At 41.5% G+C, this 22,562-nt stretch overlaps 1 protein-coding gene across 9 annotated transcripts in view; it reads right to left on the bottom strand.

Annotated features, from left to right (window-relative positions):
• erc1b (ELKS/RAB6-interacting/CAST family member 1b) overlaps positions 1 to 22,562 on the bottom strand; it is a 199,263-nt gene that overhangs the window by 132,666 nt on the left and 44,035 nt on the right. For 5 of the 9 annotated variants that reach the window (XM_058416747.1, XM_058416748.1, XM_058416750.1 and 2 more), the window contains 3 exons: positions 15,788 to 15,925; positions 9,642 to 9,782; positions 5,758 to 5,898 (listed from right to left, as the gene is read on the bottom strand). In XM_058416747.1, coding sequence (XP_058272730.1) covers positions 5,758 to 5,898; positions 9,642 to 9,782; positions 15,788 to 15,925 — 420 coding nt within the window. Of the gene's footprint in view, positions 1 to 4,871; positions 4,908 to 5,757; positions 5,899 to 9,641; positions 9,783 to 15,787; positions 15,926 to 22,562 lie in introns of all 9 variants that reach the window. The other 4 variants (XM_058416753.1, XM_058416745.1, XM_058416746.1 and 1 more) reach the window with 1 other exon arrangement.

The following is a 22,562-nucleotide window of genomic DNA, read 5'->3' as shown; positions in this document are numbered from 1 at the left end:
CACGCTATATTGATGCCAAATTAATTAAGTGTTCCTTCAGTAATCCCAGTCAAGAATCAGATGCCAAAATGACATAGGGTCTTCAAAACACAATAACAAAACGCACTACTCTAGAACCCTGGTCCTCAACGGCTCTCGCCTCCAGCACCACATTCATCGCCGTGACTCTAAAAAGCAAATGAAACAAGTAAAACATATTTTGAAAAAAAACGCCACTACAAAAAGCCATTCTCACAAGAACTCTCTCAAACCTGAGCATCGCTTTTCAACAAACTACAATAATAGGGTTAAATTCTTATCCTGAATAACTAACCTTGTATTTTAAATATATAAATAAATAAATAAATAAATAAATAAATAAATAAATAAATAAATAAATAATAGAAGAAGAAATATGTGTGCATAATTATGTTTATTAATCACCGGGGTTTAAATAAAATAAAATAAAATACATGAATAAATGAATAAAATGAATAAATAAAGCAGAAGAGCTGATTAAAAGAAAGGTGAAGCGGTTTCAAAAATAAAATAAATCGATTTAAATTTTAAATTTAATGTAATTTAAAACCTCGTGCATTTTTTCCTGGTTAAATTTCCTGACATTGTTGCTGTGTTTGCTTTTCATCTGCTAAATCTTGAGACATGTCTCTCCACTGCATTACCATGAAAAGCTTGTGTTTCTAGACTACAAGTTTTGGAATTAATTCAAAAGCTAATAAATATATAATTTTATTGTGGATATAAACATTTACATATACAGCATAGAAATTAAGATATGTGATAGATATTAGTTCATTAGATCTTTGGTTAACTGGGAACGTCAAGAAACGGATGTGAAAACATCAATCTGGCAACCAGGATTTCTCCATAACCCTTTTCTCTACAGGTGCTCGAACGCTTTGCAGTGATCTTTATTAGTCCTGACATCAAGAAATCATCTTTTCATCTGCAGCACAAAAGGAGTGCAAGTCTTAAACGCCAGTCAAACACACTCATCCATAATAGGAATACAACGACCAGGCATAACATTATGACCACCTGTTTAATATTGTGTTGCTCCCCTAACGGCCCTGACCCGTCCTGCACTGTGTATTCTGACACCTTTCTATCAGAACCAGCATTAACTTCTTCCGCAACTTGAGCAACAGTAGCTCATCTGTTGGATCGGATCACACGGGCCAGCCTTCACTCCCCACGTGCGTCAATGAGCCTTGACCGCCCATGACCCTGTCACTGTTCCTTCCTTGGACCACTTTTGATAGATACTGACCACTGCAGACCGGGAACACCCCACAAGAGCTGCAGTTTTGGAGATGCTCTGATCCAGTGGTCTAGCCATCACAATTTGGCCCTTCGTCAAACTCGCTCAAATCCTTACACTTGTCCATTTTTCCTGCTTCTAACACATCAACTTTGAGGACACAATGTTCACTTGCTGAATCTAATATATCCCACCTACTAACAGGTGCCATGATGAGGAGATCATCAGTCTTATTCACTTCACCCCTCACTGCTCATAATATTATATGTGATCGGTGTGTTTTCACATAACAACAGTGAGACATTCTATAGGAGGCGGAAAGAAGGGACTGCAGTTTTATCAGCACTGGCTGCATAGTTTAATCTCTTCACACAGTTCTTAAAACTAATTTGTTAATAATTCAACATCCAAAACCATGGACCTTGAATGCATTCTGCCCTCAAATGTGTGAAAAACTATATTATATATAAATATACTGCCAAACTGCGGTGTGTGTGTGTAAGTGAGAGAGAGAGAGATTACATGTCAGGGTCGGAAACTGTAAGCGAAAAATCCCAGATGGCTTTCAAAAATAAAACCACGCCATCAAATATTCTGTAAACTCATAAACACAAATATAAAACTAGCTTTTTGGATGTAAAAGACGACGCCTGGCTGCTCGTGACGTACCGTTTGAGAACCGCGGCTCCGTGATGCAGTGTATATATACGGTTAAGCGAAGGCAGTCGTGGCTGAACATGCAGTGCAGGGCATTCAGAGACCTGGCGAAGCCTGGCACTGCACAGAACGTCACAGAGAAGTCAGGCACACAGGCGTATTACAGTGCGGCTAAGCAGAGTATGCTGCAATTTAGTCCGAGTTCAAACGGCGTTGCGCAACAGTCACAGCTCATAAGAGTGTCTGGGCTCCGGGTAGCCTCTTCAGGCTGGCGCGCTGTGAAAGGGGCCTGTTCTGTTTTATTGGGGGGAGATGATTTGAAGGCGACATTTAGGCCTCTCTAATTTGCTTTTTTCTTTTTTTAATGTCTCGCCCTGAGGTTCAGAAGGTTTCCACGTAGGCCGCCAAGAGCACGCCGTCAACGTGTGTGTGTGTGTGTGTGAATGAGTGTGTGAGTTTGTAGTCTGGAACAGAATTTGTTATATCAGCCGTAAAAATTTATTAAGTACTCGTAACCGTGCCGCTATCATCAACAACGTCTGGCTTGCTTTGTACATCGGGTTTCGGCACATACGCAAAACCCATACACGCACGCACAAACGAGGAAACGGTCCTCGAGATAAAACGAGAATACCGAGCAGCAAACACGGACCACATTTTATTATTAGTGCGGCTGTTACAGCAGCTTTGTGTGCTCCAGGGTGCAATACGGCGCTGGTGTGGCAACCATACACAGCACAGTAGGTGAAGACACACAGCATTTTGCTAGCTGTAATTGAATCTGTCTGTGTGTGTGTGTGTGTGTGTGTGTGTGACAGTAGGGCATTGAGTGAATCCTGTTAGATGACACAGGAAAACAGTAAGAACCATTCACATCAGAGCTGTTAAACTCCACCTCACAGTTTCAGGTTCGATCCTGAGCTCCTTTTACTGTCTAGGTTCTCCTCGTGGGTTTCTTACAGGTTCTCCAGGGTTTCTTCACCACTCCAAAACATGCTCGGAGATGGATTAGCTACATAAAATTGCTTCTCAGGTGTGGGGATGTGTGAGAATGTTGCCCCTTTCCACCACAACCAGTGTTTCTGTGATGTGAGCCAGAATTCACCAGGATGAAGCGGACACCAAAGATGAACTACTACTACTAAAAATAATAATAATTGTGATAATAATAATAATAATAATAATAATAGTGATTCGTATGTATTTGTTAATGCACGTATCAGAACATTCATCATCACGATTTCATCACACACTAACGTTTCAGATTCATTTTTATTTAGTTAACCAAAGTTAAATTTTACGGCCACGACTGTTTACGGTGATTTAATATTTAAAGCTAAACACCAATGCACCGTCTTCACCTACGTTTTCGTCAGAGCGATTCACAGATGGTTTTCATATTTGCTGCACTAAACAGTGTACAAATTTATGGCACTGTAGACCCTACATAGCGCTTAACAGGTAGCTATTTACGATTCAGCCACAAACAACAAGCGACTCTAATAACGCCTGCTGAAAATCGTCAGCTTTAATATTCATTAAATGTTCTTGTCAATTATTTATCGTTGAATATAAACGGGGAAACGTTTCTTGTGTGTAGTATGACTTTCATGTGCTCAATCTGTGGCCAAATTGGAAACAGCTTCCTATTGACGACACATGTTCACTAGCTAGTGTACACAATTAGGGCAGATTATCTAGACCCTATGTAGTGCATAGTATGTTGGATAGAAGGTCATTTATGATTCAGCCACAAAAACAGTGACTCTAACAACATCCATGGAATGAAAACTTGAATGTTATCGTGTATCTGTGTAAAGTTCGCAGCATCGTCAAGGACACCTCTTGTCCAGCCCAAACACCGTTTACCCTCCATCCCTCTAGGAAGATGTTCAGGTGCCTGCGTTCCAAGATTAGCAGACTAAGGAACAGCTTTTACACCACAGTGGTCTCCTTACTGCACTCTTCAACCCACTGATGGTAATATCCCCTCCTTCATACTGATAAACCCTTCAAAACTACAATATAATCACTGTATATATTCCCTATACATTCATATATAATACATAATCTGAACATTTTGTACATTCTTATGTATTTATGTTCCGACATGGATTTCCGGATCTTTTTCAAATATTTCTGATCGTTAAATTTGTTCTGACAACGACAGTGTGTGTGTGTGTTTTAACCGAGAGCGCATCCTCCTACTGAACCGCTCGCTCACACAAGGCAAGGCCAGGACGCCGGTCACCACTGCGTATCGTCCAATCACAGCAGAACGTCCCCAGCACTGTCAGCGCGTTATCGCTTACACGCTTTTTACGAGACCTGTGTGAGCACTGGAGCACGCCCGCCAACACTTTTCATTGCTCTTGGATCACGGGACGGCATCTGGACACATCCACAAAGCCAGGGAGCACCGAGAAACACGATCCACCACTGTGCACGACTGAATTTCCCATGAACATATTTTCCAGTGCTGGGGAATGACAGATTTAAGATACACAGACACTCTGACAAATATATAAACGCCACCTCGGTGTGTCTACATGTATGTAAAAGTCTTCATGTGCCAGTCAACATACAATATGGCTTTAAAAAAAAAAAGAAGAAAAAGGCAGGCAGAAAAAAACAGATGTGAGCAGAGAAGCAGGAATAGATGCAGAGCAGATATAAGCTGCATCACAGCACCATGTTACACTGCTGAGGAACTAAACCCGGATCAGCGTGAGGCTTTAGATAAGAGACGAGCTCATGCAGGCAGGCCTCAAACACTGTGCAAATCTGAAATCTGTCTCACTTCCTCTGTCTCTCTGTGTGCACAAAAACAAACATCAGATAAGCCTTGAGCTCATGCAAAGCCTCGCAACTCACACATTCATAAGATTCCTTTGGCAGCCACGCGTACACACACGCACACAGACGCAGGCTTTCCACATCGGGATGCACTTACAAGATTGGAGGAATGGCCTGATATGTGCTCAGTGTGCTTCAGGAGAGAAGGAAGAGGGAAAAGAAAAGAAGTGGGGGGGGGGAATCCAGAAAGTGATGATTACAAGGAAAATAAGTCAGTTATGGCATACGTGGGCAGAGAACGAAGGCATGATGGAGTGAGAGGTGAAGATCAAAACACGGATAATAAGTACAGAATAAAACACCTAAAGGTGTGCTTTTACAGGAAAATAATCAACCACAGGGTGGTGAGGTACAGTTACCACCCCAAAGCACACCCCAAAGCGTTTTATTCCACTTATACCACAGCAAACTGACAACAATTACACTTTGTACTAATTAAACCTCAGTACTTTTTAACCATTTATAGTCATGCAACTGCTATAAAATATCTATAGTAGCTATAAACAATCAATCACCAGCCTTTCTTATTAGTTAATTATTTTTTAATGCAGCTTGGCATGTTGCACAGAAACTGTAGAGAATGAGAGGCCTCTGCTGTCTGGAAGAAAATGTCAGAAAAATAAAGGAAACCATGTTGAATCACCTATCTCTAGGGGTCTACTGATCCAGTATCAAAATGGGGAGTGATATTTTACACCACTGGATTTTTATCCGTGTTTCACATCATGTGGAAACAAAACACAGGCCTGGCTCTGTTCATTTAAGGATGCATCAGTTTGGTGAATCAGTCCAACATCAATACAAGCTCTTTCGTTATTTCCAAGAGCGATTAAGTCAGCCATTTCCTCCTAGAGACAGATGTTGAAGGTGTGATGGAAAAAGAGTGTATAGCAAAACATTATGCATCACGAAACACTGATTATTGCTATTAATACACGCCGGCATTCGGTTCAGAGCTGTTCACATATCGGGGACTCTCTCACCTTCTTGAGCTGACTCTCCAGTTTGATGCACTCCTCTTTCTTCTGCTCGAGCGCAATCTCCAGGCTCTTGAGTTTGGAGTCCTTCTTCAAACCCGAGGAGGCCAATGATGAGGCGTGCTCCTTCAGATCTAACAAAGATGTCTGGCACAGACAGGGACAAAAGAGATGGATAGAGAGTGAAAGAGAGAGAGAGAGATAGAGACAAAAAAAAAATTAGGTGATCTAATACTTGAAAAACTGTATATCGAGCGAATTAATCGAAAACAGCAAATTAGCCGAGAGGCTGCGCTAACGTCATGCCGCAAATCCTCGTTACAAAGGAACAAAGTGAGCCCGAGCACACGTAAACATGCAAACTTTAACCAGCTGCCTCGCTCTGCCTTCAGCCGTACCACGTAAACTATAACATTCGTTTCGATTTTATTTATATGGATCTTTGAACAATAGGCAGCTTTACAGATATCTGGATGTAGATTCGGATCCATTAAGAACAAGCCATAGGCGACGATGGAGAGGAAAACTCAAATGAGGATCCATCTTCTTTCCTCATAGCACCGGATGGTGCGGGTTATCCCACGTGAACAAACAAGAAAAATATCGATTTTCGACCTGAGGACACATAATAACCTCGTTTTCACAGACAGGCAAAAACCGTGCACGTGTAAATCATAAACGCTGTGAACAGGGCCTGTACTATACGTTTGAAGTACAATGGGTTTCACATACACGGTCAAAACCCACAGTCATCCGTCTGTAAAGCCTTTCCTGCCCTTGCCACTTTCGGCCCGCAATTTCACACTCGAATGCCGTCCCCTGGACCAAAAATACACTCTTAGCGTTTGTACGGCTGCGGCACATTCCCCAGGCCTTTTGCTGGCGCTGGTAAAGAAAACAGGAGCAGAGAACGGAGTGTGCTTCACGTGAAGAATTATCGGAGAGGCTGAGGGAACTCGAAGGAGAGGTCACTAGTCAGGAACACTACATAGATAATAGACAGCAAAGCATTCCTGTACGTGCGTGTCACTCATCCGTGTGATTAGTCTAACACGAACAAGAGAGGAAAAACAAGAAGACAGGGAAGAGAGGAGATGTGTGTGTAGAGACGAGTCTCCTAAGTCGTTATGGATACCTTGAATAACAGTTAGTAAAGCACGAGAAGAGGGATGAATGATGATCCACAAAAAAAATAAATAAAAATGAAAAACTCGGCATGTGCTACTGAAAGAAAATGTTCTCCTGTATCCTACAGAAACACTCCATTTAACCAGCAGCTGTACAGGACAGTCTAAAAACAGGAGAAACAGGAAGTCACAGGAAATGAGTGTGAAAATGACTCTAAATTACCTAGAATCATATAGTTCAATTATTTTAAAAAAATTCTCCAAATTAAGTCATAGCTTTTCTTTTCTTTTGAACAAATTTAGCAGTACCTTCGAGTACTATTTTCCCCAAATATAAATAAATAAAATTTAAAAAAATAAATAAATATTTTTTTTATTATTCACTTTTATGGACAAAAATCATCATCATCAATCACAAAGTACATGACAATGACGAATGACTCTGAATGATGAAGATTAAAATTGCTCCTCACATTAACTCAATTTCGACCGCACACAAAACTGCCAGTTTATTCAATACTCTAAAATAAAATCCAATGACATCAGCATCTCAAACGGCATCTTCACACGAACAAACACCTCAGAAGGCTCGTGACGAAGTCAGGAAGTGGTCTTGTGTGTTGCTGGTGATCCTGACGTGGACACAGACCGCAGGAATAACATGAATAATATGAATAATCAGCTGCATGCAGGAGGAGAACAGATCTGGCACGCATAGCATCTGTACATTACATCGCTTTGGGCTGTGTGTGTGTGTGTTTGTTTGCATACAGACTTTAGAGACTGCCTGTCTCTTTAGGATGAGACAGACAAAAGAGACGGATAGAGAGTGTGCAAGTGAGCTGAGGACAGAAAGAGAAATGAGCAGCAGGTTTGGAAAAGGGGCCGTCCCCACACATGTAGACTCAACCATTCATCTTCTTGTCTTGCTCTCTCTCTCTCTCTCACACACACACACTCACTCACACACACAGAGTACTGACAGTGTGTCCAGCCTGTCTGTTTTCATCAAGCTGCAGCTCCTCTGAGGATGAACGCATGGCTGAAGAAGCAAAGCCAGAGTGTGCGTCATGGTCTGATGCTGCTTCCTCACAGTAGCATTTGTCCTTTAAAGGTACATTCGGTGATTTTAACGGACACAAATACAGCACTGTCACTGAAGACGACACAAAAGCCGCACTTCTCCAATGGTGCTTTTGTTTACAGAGTCTACGGTACAACGGCGTCCAATATGTTTTCAATCAATAGTGTGTGCTGCCACCAGACTGATTGGATAATTGCAGGAATGTGCAGGTGCACATGGGTTCCTAATAATGTGGCTGACGTGTGTACATCCAAATTTACGCCCCAAAAAAACTCTTATTCTGGTGTAACACTGCTATTCATGTTTCTGAGTTTTTCCCTCCTTGGACCAACCATGTTTTCAAACAGTGATTTCACCAGAATCGATTATTTGTGGCTCAGGTTTACAACCATTTCAAGCTGTAAACGTGTTTAATCTAATTTTGTTACCAAAAAAAAATCTATTGTACCATCATAACCATCAGCAAATACAAGTTTCAGTCACAGTTAATTAAGTCAGATAGGAATTACTAGAACTAAAATACACTGATCAGGCATAACATTATGACTGACAGGTGAAGTGAATAAGACTGATGATCTCATCATGGCACCTGTTAGTGGGTGGGATATATTAGAGGCAGCAGGTGAACATTGTGTCCTCAAAGTTGATGTTAGAAGCAGGAAAAATGGACAAGTGTAAGGATTTGAGCGAATTTGACGAAGGGCCAAACTGTGATGGCTAGACCACTGGATCAGAGCATCTCCAAAACTGCAGCTCTTGTGGGGTGTTCCCAGTCTGCAGTGGTCAGTATCTATCAAAAGTGGACCAAGGAAGGAACAGTGGTGAACCGGCGACAGGGTCATGGGCGGCCGAGGCTCATTGATGCACGTGGAGAGTGAAGGCTGGCCCGTGTGATCCGATCCAACAGACGAGCTACTGTTGCTCAAATAGCTGAAGAAGTTAATGCTGGTTCTGATAGAAAGGGGTCAGAATACACAGTGCAGGACGGGTCAGGGCTGTTTTTGGCAGCAAAAGGGAGACCAACACAATATTAGGCAGGTGGTCATAATGTTATGCCTTATCGGTGTATGTGAGCAATAAAATTTTTTAGCAGCTGGTAAGCAAAAAAAGGGTCAATCAGAAAGACGACTTAGCCAAACATTAATAATCACCATCATGGAGTAATTACTGTGCAAATTACTGTGTGTGTTTCATGTTAAATCACCTATAAAATCATTTGGGGATTTCATCATTGACCATCACAAATCTGGCATTAGCTTCTACAAAACAACTAAATAAATAAATAAATAAATAAATAAATAAATAAATAAAAATCACGGTGGACACCATTAAACCCAATTAGTTTCACAATACATCAACACCTATAACAGTTAAGTATTTCTAGTCTCAAAACCTTATCGAAGGCAACTTCAGCTCTCCCGGCTTATATAAACCTGTCTGCTTTCTGCTGTTTGTCAGTCAATCATCCTCATTTTCCACTCGTCATTCACAGAAACAGCCTGTCAGGGAGGATGAGCTACAAACAGACCCTCAGCAAAGTGTTTCGAGAAGTTTCCAGTCGTGTTCGCTTCTATGTCTGTGAGACGGTTAAATGTTTAAGCACTGTCCAGACTGACACACACACAAGCAATTATTGTGATCTAGGAGTGTGTGTGTGTGTGTGTGTGTGTGTGTCTTACCTCACGGTCAGACAGGTCTCCCTGCAGCTGGCTGATTTTCTCTTTCAGCTCCTTCAGTTCTTTCTTGCTGCTGTCCAGCTCTTCTCCCTTCTCCCTCTCATCCCGATCTCTCTGCTCCTTCAGACGCTCGATAATTCGCTCCTGCTCACACAACAAACACAGCGGTTAACTCAGACGGCACCAGAAACCTGTTCGGACTTTTACATGAGGGTGTCTTTAGGCAAGATGGTGGTTTTATTGGCTCGATTAAACAAAACTGACGATTCTGATGAAACGCTACTTGCGTCATTTTCAGAAAACTCATACGTGTAGATTATGGAAGCAACAAAAAGTTAGCACTAGATTATTTCAGACGCAGTTAATAGTGCAGGGTCTTGGGTGGTATTTGATCTGAAACTGCTTCACAAAATAAAATTTTATATATATATATAAATATATATACATAAATTACAGTAATGTTAAAGAAGGGGCGGAGCCACCACAGCTACTGCAGTATGTTTTTTATATAAAATTGCGAAACACACCCGAAGCTGAGAGCAAAGAAGTGCACTTTAAACCTGAGTACATGTGTCGTACCCAAATAAATCACCAAAACTGCTGAAAAAAATGCGGACACTTTTTTTTTTATACTCGGCAGGAAGGGGCGGGGTCACCAAAGCCACGGCGGGTTTTTTTTTTTTTTTTTTGCTGGTTAAATGGCTGACACAGTGATCGAGAATGGCGCTTCACCACAGACGCAAATTAAGAACATAAAATATGGACCTGACATTTTGGGCTTGAAAATTGTCGGTTGTTCCAGAGGAGGCATTCCTGCTGTGGGATATTGTTACATGTAGTAAATAGTGCACGTGACGCCGTTTGAGACACGGCCTCTTTGCCTGTTCGGAGGTCAATCATATAGCATGCAGCTAGCACCGTGTGTAAGGAATAAAATACACGAGGAAAATAATCAGCAGGGAGATGTGAGGGCAAAATATGATTATTTTCCAATAACAGCATGTTCCTACCTCTTATATTCTTCTTACACAACAACTTCTACATATTTTAAGTAAAGAAAGAAGTATACTTTATCGATGTAAAGTTATATTTAACGATGCAGAACTTACACAGCAGTTATAAACAGCTGTTCTCTTACAAGCCTCTCTATTCTTGTTTCTAATAAGAAACAGCTACTGCTGCTGTTGGAGAAAATTATTCAACCAATCAGCTTCATGAATTCTAAAGCATTGTGGTGTAATGGAGAAAAACTTATTACAAAACTAATGCCTTCAGTAGAACCTAAACCAATGTACTGTTTCAAAAAGCAAGGGTATGTTTGATGAGACTGTTACCACTCCCTACGTGTGTGTGTGTGTGTGGAAGGGGGAAAGAGAGAGAAAAAGAGCCAGAGAAAGAAAAAAAAAGAAGAGAGAGTGAAAGAATAAGCACGATTCATTAACCTCACACTTGTGTCAACGTTGGCCAAGAACCATAGGCAAAGCCGCAACACAGTGTTTTCGGAAACTGGAGTGAACCGAGCGCAGGTGAAATGAGTCAGATCTGATTCTGTCCATTCCACCAGAGTCGCTCATGGTTGAAAAACTGCCGACCTCGTACACAATAATAACACGGCACAGAAAGCACCTCTTTTATCAAGAGTACGTATGTGTGCGTGAGAGCGAGAGAACGAAAAAGCCAGAAAGACGGAGTGGGAGACGAGGAAATGGGCAGCGAATGTAATAATGCTGAAACAGTAAGAGGTTTGAAGTGGTGTTTTTCTGGCAGGGTGCGTGTTTGCTGTCGATGGCCTGTGAAAGCAGGCCGCTGGAATCGCGGAGAGCCGTCAGCCTCCGGCTCTTTCACACCCTCGCCGGCCAAAACTCACACGCGGAGTGGACGGAGTGGACATTAATAACAAAGTGCTTTTTCAGACCTACTCTGCTTTTTTTTTCCCGCAGTGAAGGCCGCATTTCACTTTCCCAGAGCCGCTGCTCCGGGCTCGGCAGCACGGAGCTGTGACATTAGGCGTGACGCCTCTGTGAGACGAGCGCCGTCTAACGCTGCAACTTTAATCCAGACAGCTGACATCCAGAGTGTGTGTGTGTGTGTGGTGAAGTAGGTTTGTTAACAAGGGTGTGGCAGGATGTCATCTGTAAATGGATGCAGAAGCAGTGATGCGGCAAACCCTAGCGTGTTCAGGCTTTCTCCAAGACACCGACTATAAATATCCTGATCCTGCCTGAAATTTGGGTTGAGTATTAAACACAGATGAGGCATGACTCGTCCCTGACGCCGCATGTAGTTCTCTGAGAATGTCACTACCTTTAGAAAGTGAGACATCAAAACAAACACCTGCACAAAAGCTACACATTTACATTAACAGCTTTTACTTCAATTCCCGGGTTTATTATCTAGTCAACACTTTCACTTCTGCCACTCTATTATAACAAATATTACATTAGTACATTTTACATTGGTTTGTTTGAGGGCAGCATTAATCATGTCGCTTAATGATATCAAATTTCTAGTTTCGCGTGCTGGTGCAATATTTTGAGCATATGCATTGCACGTTAGGGGTGTAAGAGAGTTCAGACAATTTTCAACACAACCCATAGATACACACCACATTAACTAAAACATATATTTATATAGAGAGCACTCTGATCACATGAACACATTCTTGTGGTGTGAGCCTGCACCATTACCCATAATCATCAGCACTTATAAGGTGTGAATCCATGTATAGTGTAGTACAGGTTATAAGGTTCTTGTTATACCCTATGCCCTTGTTATACACTGTTGAATATCTGGGCATTAAAAAAATGGTAAATTAGAAACTCTGTAATAAATCACTGTGTGGAAGAGATGTTAAGACTGTAAAAATAATAATAATAATTAAAAGACAATGTGAGTATGTGCTAGTGTGTGGCTTCAATATGTATTAATGCGTCTGCCAGCCAGAAGCAAACACAGAGGCTTGCTTGTGAGCCGTGTTGCTGTACTGGAGTCTCTCTGAGTGGAAACGCTGTGCTCTCTCTCCAAATAGATGGCTGACAAATTCAATTTCCGGCCCCGAGTCGATGCAACGCTGTTCGGGGAGGTGAGGAAGAGGAGGGAAGAGAAAGAGGAGGCCCAAATCCTGGAAAGTGAGTGTGTGTGAGAGATGCAAGGCAGGAGGAAAGAGCCGGGCGCTTCGTTACGAGCCAGACCGCAGATACCTAAACCAATGTTAATAACCTCCAGGGTTCAAACTCATTCATATTCATTGGGCAGAGCCGGCCAGCGCCTGGGACCGCTGTAGCTCTCCACTGGGGTCAGCCTGCAGTGAACAGCTTGCTCTCTTCATTTCAGGTGATACAATAGGCGTGTTTCCACTACAGAAATCCATTCAGGAGAAACCAGCGTTGATTTTAGTTCCAGAAACCCTTTCTTTTTTTTTTGTTCTTACTCTTGTTAAACACCAGGAACCGTTTTGGTTGAATTTGCCAGACTAGCCTTTTTACAGGGAAGTCCTGTTTTTAACTAACAAACGATTGTTTTTAATCAGAGATGATTGCCAAAGCAGATATTTTTGATAGTATACACTGTGCATAAATGCTCTGAAGGGGGAAAAAAAAAACACACAGTATATAAATTAATGTTAATATTATATTCACTCGTGAAAACACCAAGCAGTAAATCTTTCATCTGGACTCGCTCCATGTTTCTTGGACTGATATATCTGTAGCACAGTTTGTGTCATGTCTGTTGTTCCAGTATGCAGTCTGAAGGAACGCAGTCACGGTTCCCTCGGTGGATTGGGAATTCGAAACAGGAATTTGTCCTGTGCGGATCGTGTTCGGGAGAGCTCCTTAAAGTTTTGGGTTTTAGTGGCTATTCGCCTAAAATCATTGCAGCACACAGAAGTACTGTGGGGAAATTAACTTCTCTCCTGAGGGATGTGTGTGTGTGTTTTTTTTTTTTTTTTAATGAATCACAGCCACAAATCTGGCTGAATTCTGGTTAAAAGGATTAGGGGATGAAGCAGGAATTCTAATACTGGGAATTCATGAGCATTTGGTAAATGGCTCTAAGTGTATTCCTAGTGGATTTTAATCAGAGATTTGAACAAGTCTGAAGCCTTTAATTAGGGAAAAAATGCTAAAATTCATTGGTAGGTGTATAAACAAAGCTCTTGTTACTTGTCTTGTTGAATTTCTAATCTCAGTGGTATAACTCAGCATCATGGCTGCCTCACAACACTACGGTTTCTGGTTCAGAGCTCGGGTTACTGTCCGTGAGGAGTTTCCCATGCTCTTCCCGTGTCCGTGTTGGGGTTCCTCAGGGTACCTCCCAAAAACATGCTGAGAGATGGACTGGCATCTCTACAATGCATCAAGCTGTGAATGTGTGTGTGTGTGTGTGTGTGAGGGCGCACTGGCATCCATCCAATGTATATTCCTCCCTCCCACCCAGTGTTCCTGGGACAGACTTCAGATCCCACGATGATCCTCATGTTTTTAATCATCTATATACTGATATTTAGCTAGCTAGCTAACAGAAATGAGCGATGGACGGACAACCCGAAGGAGAAAAATGATGACCGATATCCTGAGAGGGCTAACCTCTACGTTTTTGTTAAGGCTATGTTAGTGTTATGATTTATAAAAATATGATTTGATGGAAAATTTCACAACCTTGTAGTTATATTATTACTGTAGGGTCAGTAAGATTAAAGGCAGAGGCAGGTACTGAACACTGGACGATTTCACTAAGCCACAGTCGAGTCTGAGACCGGGTGCGGTGGCATCTGAGGTGAAAGTCACCCCCCCCCCCCCAACCACACACAAAAAACCAGAAGACAAAAAGGACTGCTGAAAGAGATTTGATGAGAAGCGACAGTGTATTTGACCTTTAGCTCTGCCACTGTGCAGGAAGCTGAAGCTCTGTGTGAAGCTCGAGTTGTAACATGGGAACGTACTTCAGAGCGATCTTCATCCTCACCTCTCTCTCTCTCTCACTACAGCTGTGATGCTCTTTTTGTCTTTGATTACTTAAAATACAGAAATGATCCTTATCTTTATCATGCCTTCTGTATCTGATTTAATTGATTAACCTAGATAACTAGCTCCAAATACCATACACATTATACTTTTTCACCTAGGCTATTCACACACACAAGCCACTGGGTGAGAAAAATGTATTTAACCAAAAAAGCTCTTCTTGCACATGACTGAGAATCTGCTAATTATTGTTCTTCCTTTTAGAAAAGAAAAAATATATTTTCCATAAAAGCTTGTACACTGTCAGTATCTATCACGCCGATGTTGTTGGTTCTGGTCAATAACAGCGTGTTATCCTGTGGGTTTGATAGCAGTCATGTGTGATGAGTTTAAGACTACGTTCAGAGCGGCTGCAGAGGTAGCAGTGTGAGGTGTTAACAACAACGAGGGTTTTTCAGCGCGCTCGCTCTCCTTGTGCGGTGAAGCCGAGGTTGTGATCGAGGTTGAGACCCGAGGGAGGAGGTTAAACATCTCATTTGGACACAAAAGGGATGAGGACCACTGACGTAACATGATGAAGTAACTTGATTGAATTAAAATAAAAACATAAAATGTGGGGAAACCGTAACAGATGAAAATGTATTTTAATCAGTATTTTTGAAGAAATCACCGGTGAGGTAACTGTCTGATCACACACCGTGACTAACTGTGAATCCATGACTCTGTAACAACCAATTAGGTCTCTGGGAAACAAAAACATGCGAGCGGGCAGCACACTGGAGCGCTCGCTAATGACTTTACCCATCGTGTACGTTAATCTGTTCGCTCTTCATCTAATAGAGCTCTTATGGAGCTCCTTTCCCATGGAGTGAGTGTATAGGGAATGCGGTAAAATAATTACATACGTCTTTCCTGACATTGCCGAGAGTCGTGCGGTTTTACATCACATTTCTGAAATAGAGGCTGTCAAACCTTTGTGCTATGTATAATCGCAAAATAAAAAATAATAAATAAATAAATAAAAGCTTGGATCCTCAATGAATGTTCCAGGCTTTCCAAAGTTCATCTGAGGTCTGTTTTGGAGTCACATGACCAAAGCCCTTCAAACTGTAGAAAACAGAACATCAATCCTGCCTTCCTGACGTGTGTGTGTGTGCATGTGTGTGTGTGTGTGTGTGTGCTCACTTTCTCAGCCAGTGCCTCCTCGAGCGTAGTGAGAGCTGTATCGGTGTTGGAGGTGTCAGCCTGCAGGGATTTGACCCTCTCTTTCAGACTACTCATCTGCTTCTCCTTATCTTTCAGCTGCTCCTGCAGGTTCTCGATCTGGGGGGGGGGGTAAATAAATAAATAAAATCAGCAGCTTATGAGCACAACAATGCATGCACAAACCTGCATTTACCACATGTACACCTGTAACCTGTATGGTTTATGATATAAGAGGTTACAGATGCATTCAAGAGTTAAACAAAACTTCTAAACAGCATTTTATAAATATTTATGATGCACATTAAGAAATGAATTGGCTTTATTTAAGAAAAAAAACAAAAAACCCCACAGTTTTTCTGTACCAGCTCCGAAAATAAATAACGACCTCATTAGAGTGATATTCCCAGCTAATTTTCCTCATAAAACTTCCCTTATCTGTCACGGCGGCCGCTGTGAAGCCTGCACGAGGCGAGTGCTGATAAATGACAGCGGAGATGGGCATTTCGCAAACTCAATCCATTCATCATGTTGTGACAGCTCAATGAAAAAGCTCAATGTGCCTATCCCCTCATTTCACATTCAATTAAACACTGACGGATTTGATAAATAGTCACCATTCATATTTCCCCCACACTCCAATCACTTTTAGGGGGGAAAAATAACATCATCAATATTCAGTAAACTGTGCAGGGGTGTTTTTTTTTTGGGGGGGGGGGGGGGGGGGACTTGTGGCTCGAGGTGATAAAGATCCAGAAAGGCACAGAAACAATAAAACATGTTTTATCTGTGAAGCCAAGAGTTTTGCTCCCGGGTGAACGGGAAATCTCTTCAGCTAAAAAGCAGAGGTTAAACCATTAAATGTTAATTAATTACGATGAAGAAAAGCGTAAACACAATGCTAAAGAGAAACCTGTGAAGGACACGAGTGTTCCATAATCGTTCTTTATACGTGCCTTTTTCTACTTTCGGCTTTCGACGAGGCAAAAAAATAAAATAAAAATAACGTCTCCAGTGCTTCGTGTCCTGAACCCGATCTCCAACAGGGAGCAAATTGCGTCAACTTATGAATTTAATTAAAAAGAGAGATGTTTTGGCAAAAGGAGTTTCAAAGAAAAACAAATGATGGTAGTGGGAAAAGCGAGGAGAAACCCGATAATGAATTTGCCCTGGTTTAAACAACTGCACTTGTTTCTGGAGTAATAAAAGTACAGCGAGGTTTGTTGTTTTAAACCTTTTCAGACATGTTTGGACAGATGTCTGGGAGCCGAGTCGCTTTAATGGTGGAGGTGGTGTTTCAAGGTAGAAAGCTGAAAAGGTGGCTGTAAGTAGGGCATGTACGGTTTTGTCAGGACGTTAAAGACCTCGTAACGGAGACGACGCTCGGGCCGGTTTCCACCAACAATATGAAATAACTGCGCTGAGGCTCTGCTCCAGCTGGGTGAACTCCTGACATGCCTCTGATTGGTGGATACACGCAAAGGGGGGGGGGGGTTGGGCGTGTCTGACTTGCTTCTTTCCAAGATGTCCAGCACTGAAGAGCGGCTATCGGTGCGGGTACAAAGAAATGAACTCTTTTCGAATTTCCTCAAGGGATAACACACTTTTAAATTACTCTTTTATGTTACTCACCTACTAAACACACTTTCCTCTACTACAGGCAGGTGATACGACACAAACACCCTCACAGTCTTTGCTACAGTAGACGATTTGCATAATGATGTAAAGGTTTGTTCACAAACTTGAGCGCAATACAGCGGCGACGCTGAAAAAAGCATATGATATATAGATTTATTTAAAAAAAATTAAATTAAGTAATATTACTATATTACTATGCAATACATAGTAATATATAATAATTTTAATAATAATAATATTAATAATTACTATATTATTATGTAGCATCATTACATAAAATTTTACATTAAATATTTTATATTTTTAATATTATGTAATAATATTTATAAAATAATATTTATAAAAAACAGAAATTATCACTAGAAAAGCTATTTTTAAAAATTGTTTTTGTTTTTAAAAACAAACAACTCTGTAAAGCAGGATAAACAACAAGAATCACGGGACTGTCTTCGTCCCCTGGACTGATAGCTGTTATAATCACAGGGTGGGTGAAAATTGGACAAGACCAAATTAGAAAGAAAGGGGAGAAGAAAAAAAAAGCTTTAAAGCCTGATTTATATTATACTCTGGATCTGAACAGACACAAAGCCTCTATGGGAATGCTAGAGACTTTATTACTGAAGATTGTTGTTCTGTACAGTTTGGTGGAAAAGTGATTATATCTAGGCTGCATCCCAAACCACATACTATACTTATATACTTAGTATTAAATTGTGCCATAATTTGGGACATATCCCTTTTCTGTGAACCAAATGGCACCTTACTGACTTTTCCCTGAAAAAAAAAATGGATATTTTCCACTACGCTTTCAGACGGTATTAATAACAACAATTTGTATGTACAGTTACTGTTGGGGAAAAATGGCATCCATTTCGTTTGAGCACTCTAACGTGTGCACTACTTCAGGTTCCACCTACATGGCCTTGTTTAGTGCAACCAGGTACATGGTAAAGAAATTCTGTGTGTGTGTGTGTGAGAATGAGACAAGAGATATGCATGCAGAACCATTTCCAGATCCTCATTAATCAACTCTACACCTGACAGCTGAGCTGACAACCCCACGTGTTTGTCTCACACACACACGCACACTCAACACTCAGCTGACTGCCTTTCTAAACACACACACACACACACGCTCTGGAATCGGCTTGCGCACTTGACATTCTAGAAAAGTATTTCGCTTTGATGGTGCCTGTGGTTGCTCTGAAGGCCTAATGAAGTCCAGGTCCTTTTCTTCCGACTAACCTCGCTCGCTTCAGCGTCTCTCCACTTCCTCTGTACAGCTGGCCACTCATGAATATTTCATTCAGCCAGTATTATGCGTGTGCGCGTGTGTGTGTGTGCCGAGTCACATGATAACTACAATTATATTTCAGGTCAGCGAGTCGAGAAACAGAACAGAGGAACAGGCGCACTCCCAAAACTGAGCTAATAGCGTAAAGAAAGAGGGGGTGTAGTATAGAAAAGCGTGATTACAATCAACTAAAGCTGAAGGATAGACAGGGAACAAACAAAGCTCAACACACACACGCAAAGCGAATCCTAGTGTTTTGGCTTCATCCAGTGATCAGTGTGTGGATAAAAGACTTGGAATCACAAAAAAAGCTCCTTTCTGTCTCAAACACAGAGGATTTAAAGGGCTTTGTGTGTGTGTGTGTTTCTGCATATGTGTGCATGTGTGTGTGTCAGAAAGAAAAAGGAAAGAGTGAGCAAGAGCAAACGAGAGAGAGAGAGAGAGAGAGAGAGAGAGAGAGAGAGAGGAAGGAGGGGTTCCTGAATTATTAAAGAGTGTTTTGTTTCACTTAGTGATCTGCAGCTTGTCAGCATGGCATGTGCTCTGGCAACACACAACAAGACACACACACACACACACATAGGAGAAACTGTGTATTTACACTGAGTTGCATCAGAATTGTATTCGGTGTGGAAAGCAAATAACACCTCCAACGACTGGAGGAGAGGGAAGATATTTTTAAACGTTTTGCTTAAAAAGTCTAGTTATTTGTGTAATAAAGATCAAATTTGAGTCTTGGATAAATATATTTACTCACTATATAATTACTCAAATACCTGCATTACTACATCACTGGTGGTCCTGTATAACTGTATGCATGAATATATCCATGTTTATACACGTAAACGACTAATAATTGCATTATTCGTTGTGATAATGCGCAATTAAAACCTTGTTATACGAACGATTGAGCATGGAGCAATACGCTGATTTCACTTATCTTATTAGACCTAATTGTTTTAAAGATGTAAATAGCATCAACTGACTTCAGTTCATCAATTTAAGTGGCGATTAAAAGGCTGGTTCTAATACTTTAGGAATTAAAAAGTGCTTTTCTATCATTCGATGTGTGGCCCATATTTTTTATAATTTAAGTCATGACAATGCATAATATAATAATACACCGATCAGGCATAACATTATGACCACCTGCTGTATATTGTGTTGGTCCTCCTTTTGGTGCCAAAACAGCCCTGACCCATCAAGGCATGGACTCCACTACATTCCTGAAGGGGTGTGCTGTGGTATCTGGCACCAAGATGTTAGCAGCACATCCTTTAAGTCCTGTAAGATGTGCGGTGGGGACTCCATGGGCACCACATCGCAGGTTACAGGACTTAAAGAATACTTTTGATAGATACTGACCACTGCAGACCGGGAACACCCCACAAGAGCTGCAGTTCTGGAGATGCTCTGATCCAGTGGTCTAGCCATCACAAATTGGTCCTTCATCAAACTCGCTCAAATCCTTACACTTGTCCATTTTTCCTGCTTCTAACACATCAACTTTGAGGACAAAATGCTCACTTGCTACCTAATATATCCCACCCACTAACAGGTGCCATGATGAGGAGATCAGTCTTATTCACTTCAACTCTCACTGCTCATAATGTTATGCCTGATCGGTGTATATAGCCATAAAAAAACAATCCCACTGTCAAAAAAAATGCATCTTGATTGGTTTATAGCACTAGACAGTCTGGAAAGTGTATATTATTTTCATATAACAGTACTGGTCAGTAAAAATGAACGACCGAGTTCGATTATCAGCTTCTGCAAAAATGGGAGATAACAGCTCTCAATAATAGCTCTTGTAGAATGATGCCATGATGCTACCTAGAACTTGAAAGAATAAGGTGGATAACATTTATACGATCTGAATTTATTCACTCACGCTCAACAGTCTTCAGATGATTTAGATGTATTTAGACTACGACGTGAGGAATAAACCTTTCAGGTCTAACGATGATATAAAATGAAGTGTTACCTATGCTATATATCCGGAGTTGTGCACGGTTGGGATTCAGGAATTTTTTTTCGCATCCTGAGATGAGAACATAACTGAGACCTCACACACGACTCAGCAATGCAAATGAGCGTGAAGCGGCTGGCACTCGAGCGGGTGAGAGGAATCTGTGATAAGCAAATGTCATCCTTCGAGCGTTTCTGCCTTTTAATTAGAAATTAGAATAATCAGGAACGTCAGTAAACTTTTGCCACGGGCGAAAAATAAAAACTGTCTTCTTCTTCTTCTCCTCTCTCAGACAGGCAAGAATGGAGATTTAATGTAGGACTTATTATTAATTTAACAAGGTCTGTATTAACATTCATGCTCCATGCAGAAATATGTGCACGTTCTTCCTCTCTCGCTCTCACTCTCTATCTAATTTTCCTAAATAAATAAACACCGGATAAATCTTCTGGTTTCCTCTTCTAAGGGGAAAAAAAAGCTGCCACAATGTCAGAGGGTTTCATTTTGATAGTTCATATCGTCCAAATGACGTTAAATCTAAAACGAAGGCCCCCATATTTTTTCTTTTTTAGTCCTCAGCCCAAACCTCGACTGATTAAACCTCTAGCACTGATGTTGTAGAAAGCAGTACTGTCAGTACACACGCTCGAGTCGGTTCTTCCCTCTCCTAACAGACGTGTCCTGCTCTGAACTTAAACCGAGGAATGTCCGTCCACTGAGCTTTAACTCCACCTTATCGGGCTTTGATTAAATCACACATACAGGATTTTTGGTATAAAAAAAGGTAGTCTTTGTGTTGAATAATAAACTCTGAACGTGTCGTGAGTCAGAGCGTGAGGTTTGGAGACGGTACAGAATGAACTCGCTCACATTCGGGGTGGCAAACGCTGCCACTGCGACCGAAGCCAAAACCAGTTCTTGTGTGAAGAATGTCAGAGATGAACACGGGATAAAGGTTAAACCCCCCAAAAACAACAAACAAAAAAAAACATCCGATCTCCTTCACGCATTTTTAATGAGAACATGTAATCCGGTCCCTGCGCAGCTGTATAACGCTCCGTCTGAGCGGTGCAATGCGACGTATTCAGCACAACGCCTCGCCGCAGGGATCCGTGCATACCTCCGCTGCACTGTCTCAATGTGTTATGGCCATTAGGAGTGGCTCTGGGGCGATGCACGGCGGCTGTGGAGCTATAATGGAAACAAAATGTTTCTCTTTCTGCGGCTTGGGAGCCGGGGCTCCGTTTCAAAAGAAACCGTATTCACTATGCCCCCGATGACTCCGAGATGCTTTTAGACTCTGACTGTGTAAAAGGGAAAGACAGGGAGAGGCTGGGAGAGGGAGAGAACAATATTAAATGAAAGTGAGAGAAAGAAAGAGAGAGAGAGAGAGAGAGAGACAGTGACTGAGCAAAATTGGGTAGAAAGCAATGCACAGTGCCTGGATTGTGCATTAGAGGAGACTGTGACGCTTCCCTGAAGCCACGATGGTCCGGTCAGCTCAGTCTCAGGGAGACCTGAAGACCCGGATCTGACTGGAAAGATGCTTCATCAAAAGATCTAAGAGAAGACGTGTACGTTCCTTAGAATATACAATTAACGTGTTCTAAATGAATACTGATATTATTGGAGAGGGCTTTAGGACCATCAGAACTGGGATCTCTCTGAGGGGACAAAAAAATGAAAGGGGATGGGAGAGAAGGAAAGGACAGAGGAAGAAAGGAGAGGAAAGGGGAGTAAAAGATAAAAATATAGGATTAACAGAAAAACAGCAAAGCAATATACAAGAAAGGGAAGGAAGGAAGGAAGGAAGGAAGGAAGGAAAAGGAAAGAGTGAAGGAAAGGGAAGGAGA

This window comes from Hemibagrus wyckioides, linkage group LG19 (assembly GCF_019097595.1).
Source record: "Hemibagrus wyckioides isolate EC202008001 linkage group LG19, SWU_Hwy_1.0, whole genome shotgun sequence".
NCBI classification, from domain to species: domain Eukaryota; kingdom Metazoa; phylum Chordata; class Actinopteri; order Siluriformes; family Bagridae; genus Hemibagrus; species Hemibagrus wyckioides.
The sequence above is the reverse complement of the archived record's forward strand: the minus strand, read 5'-3'. Positions and strand labels throughout refer to the sequence as shown.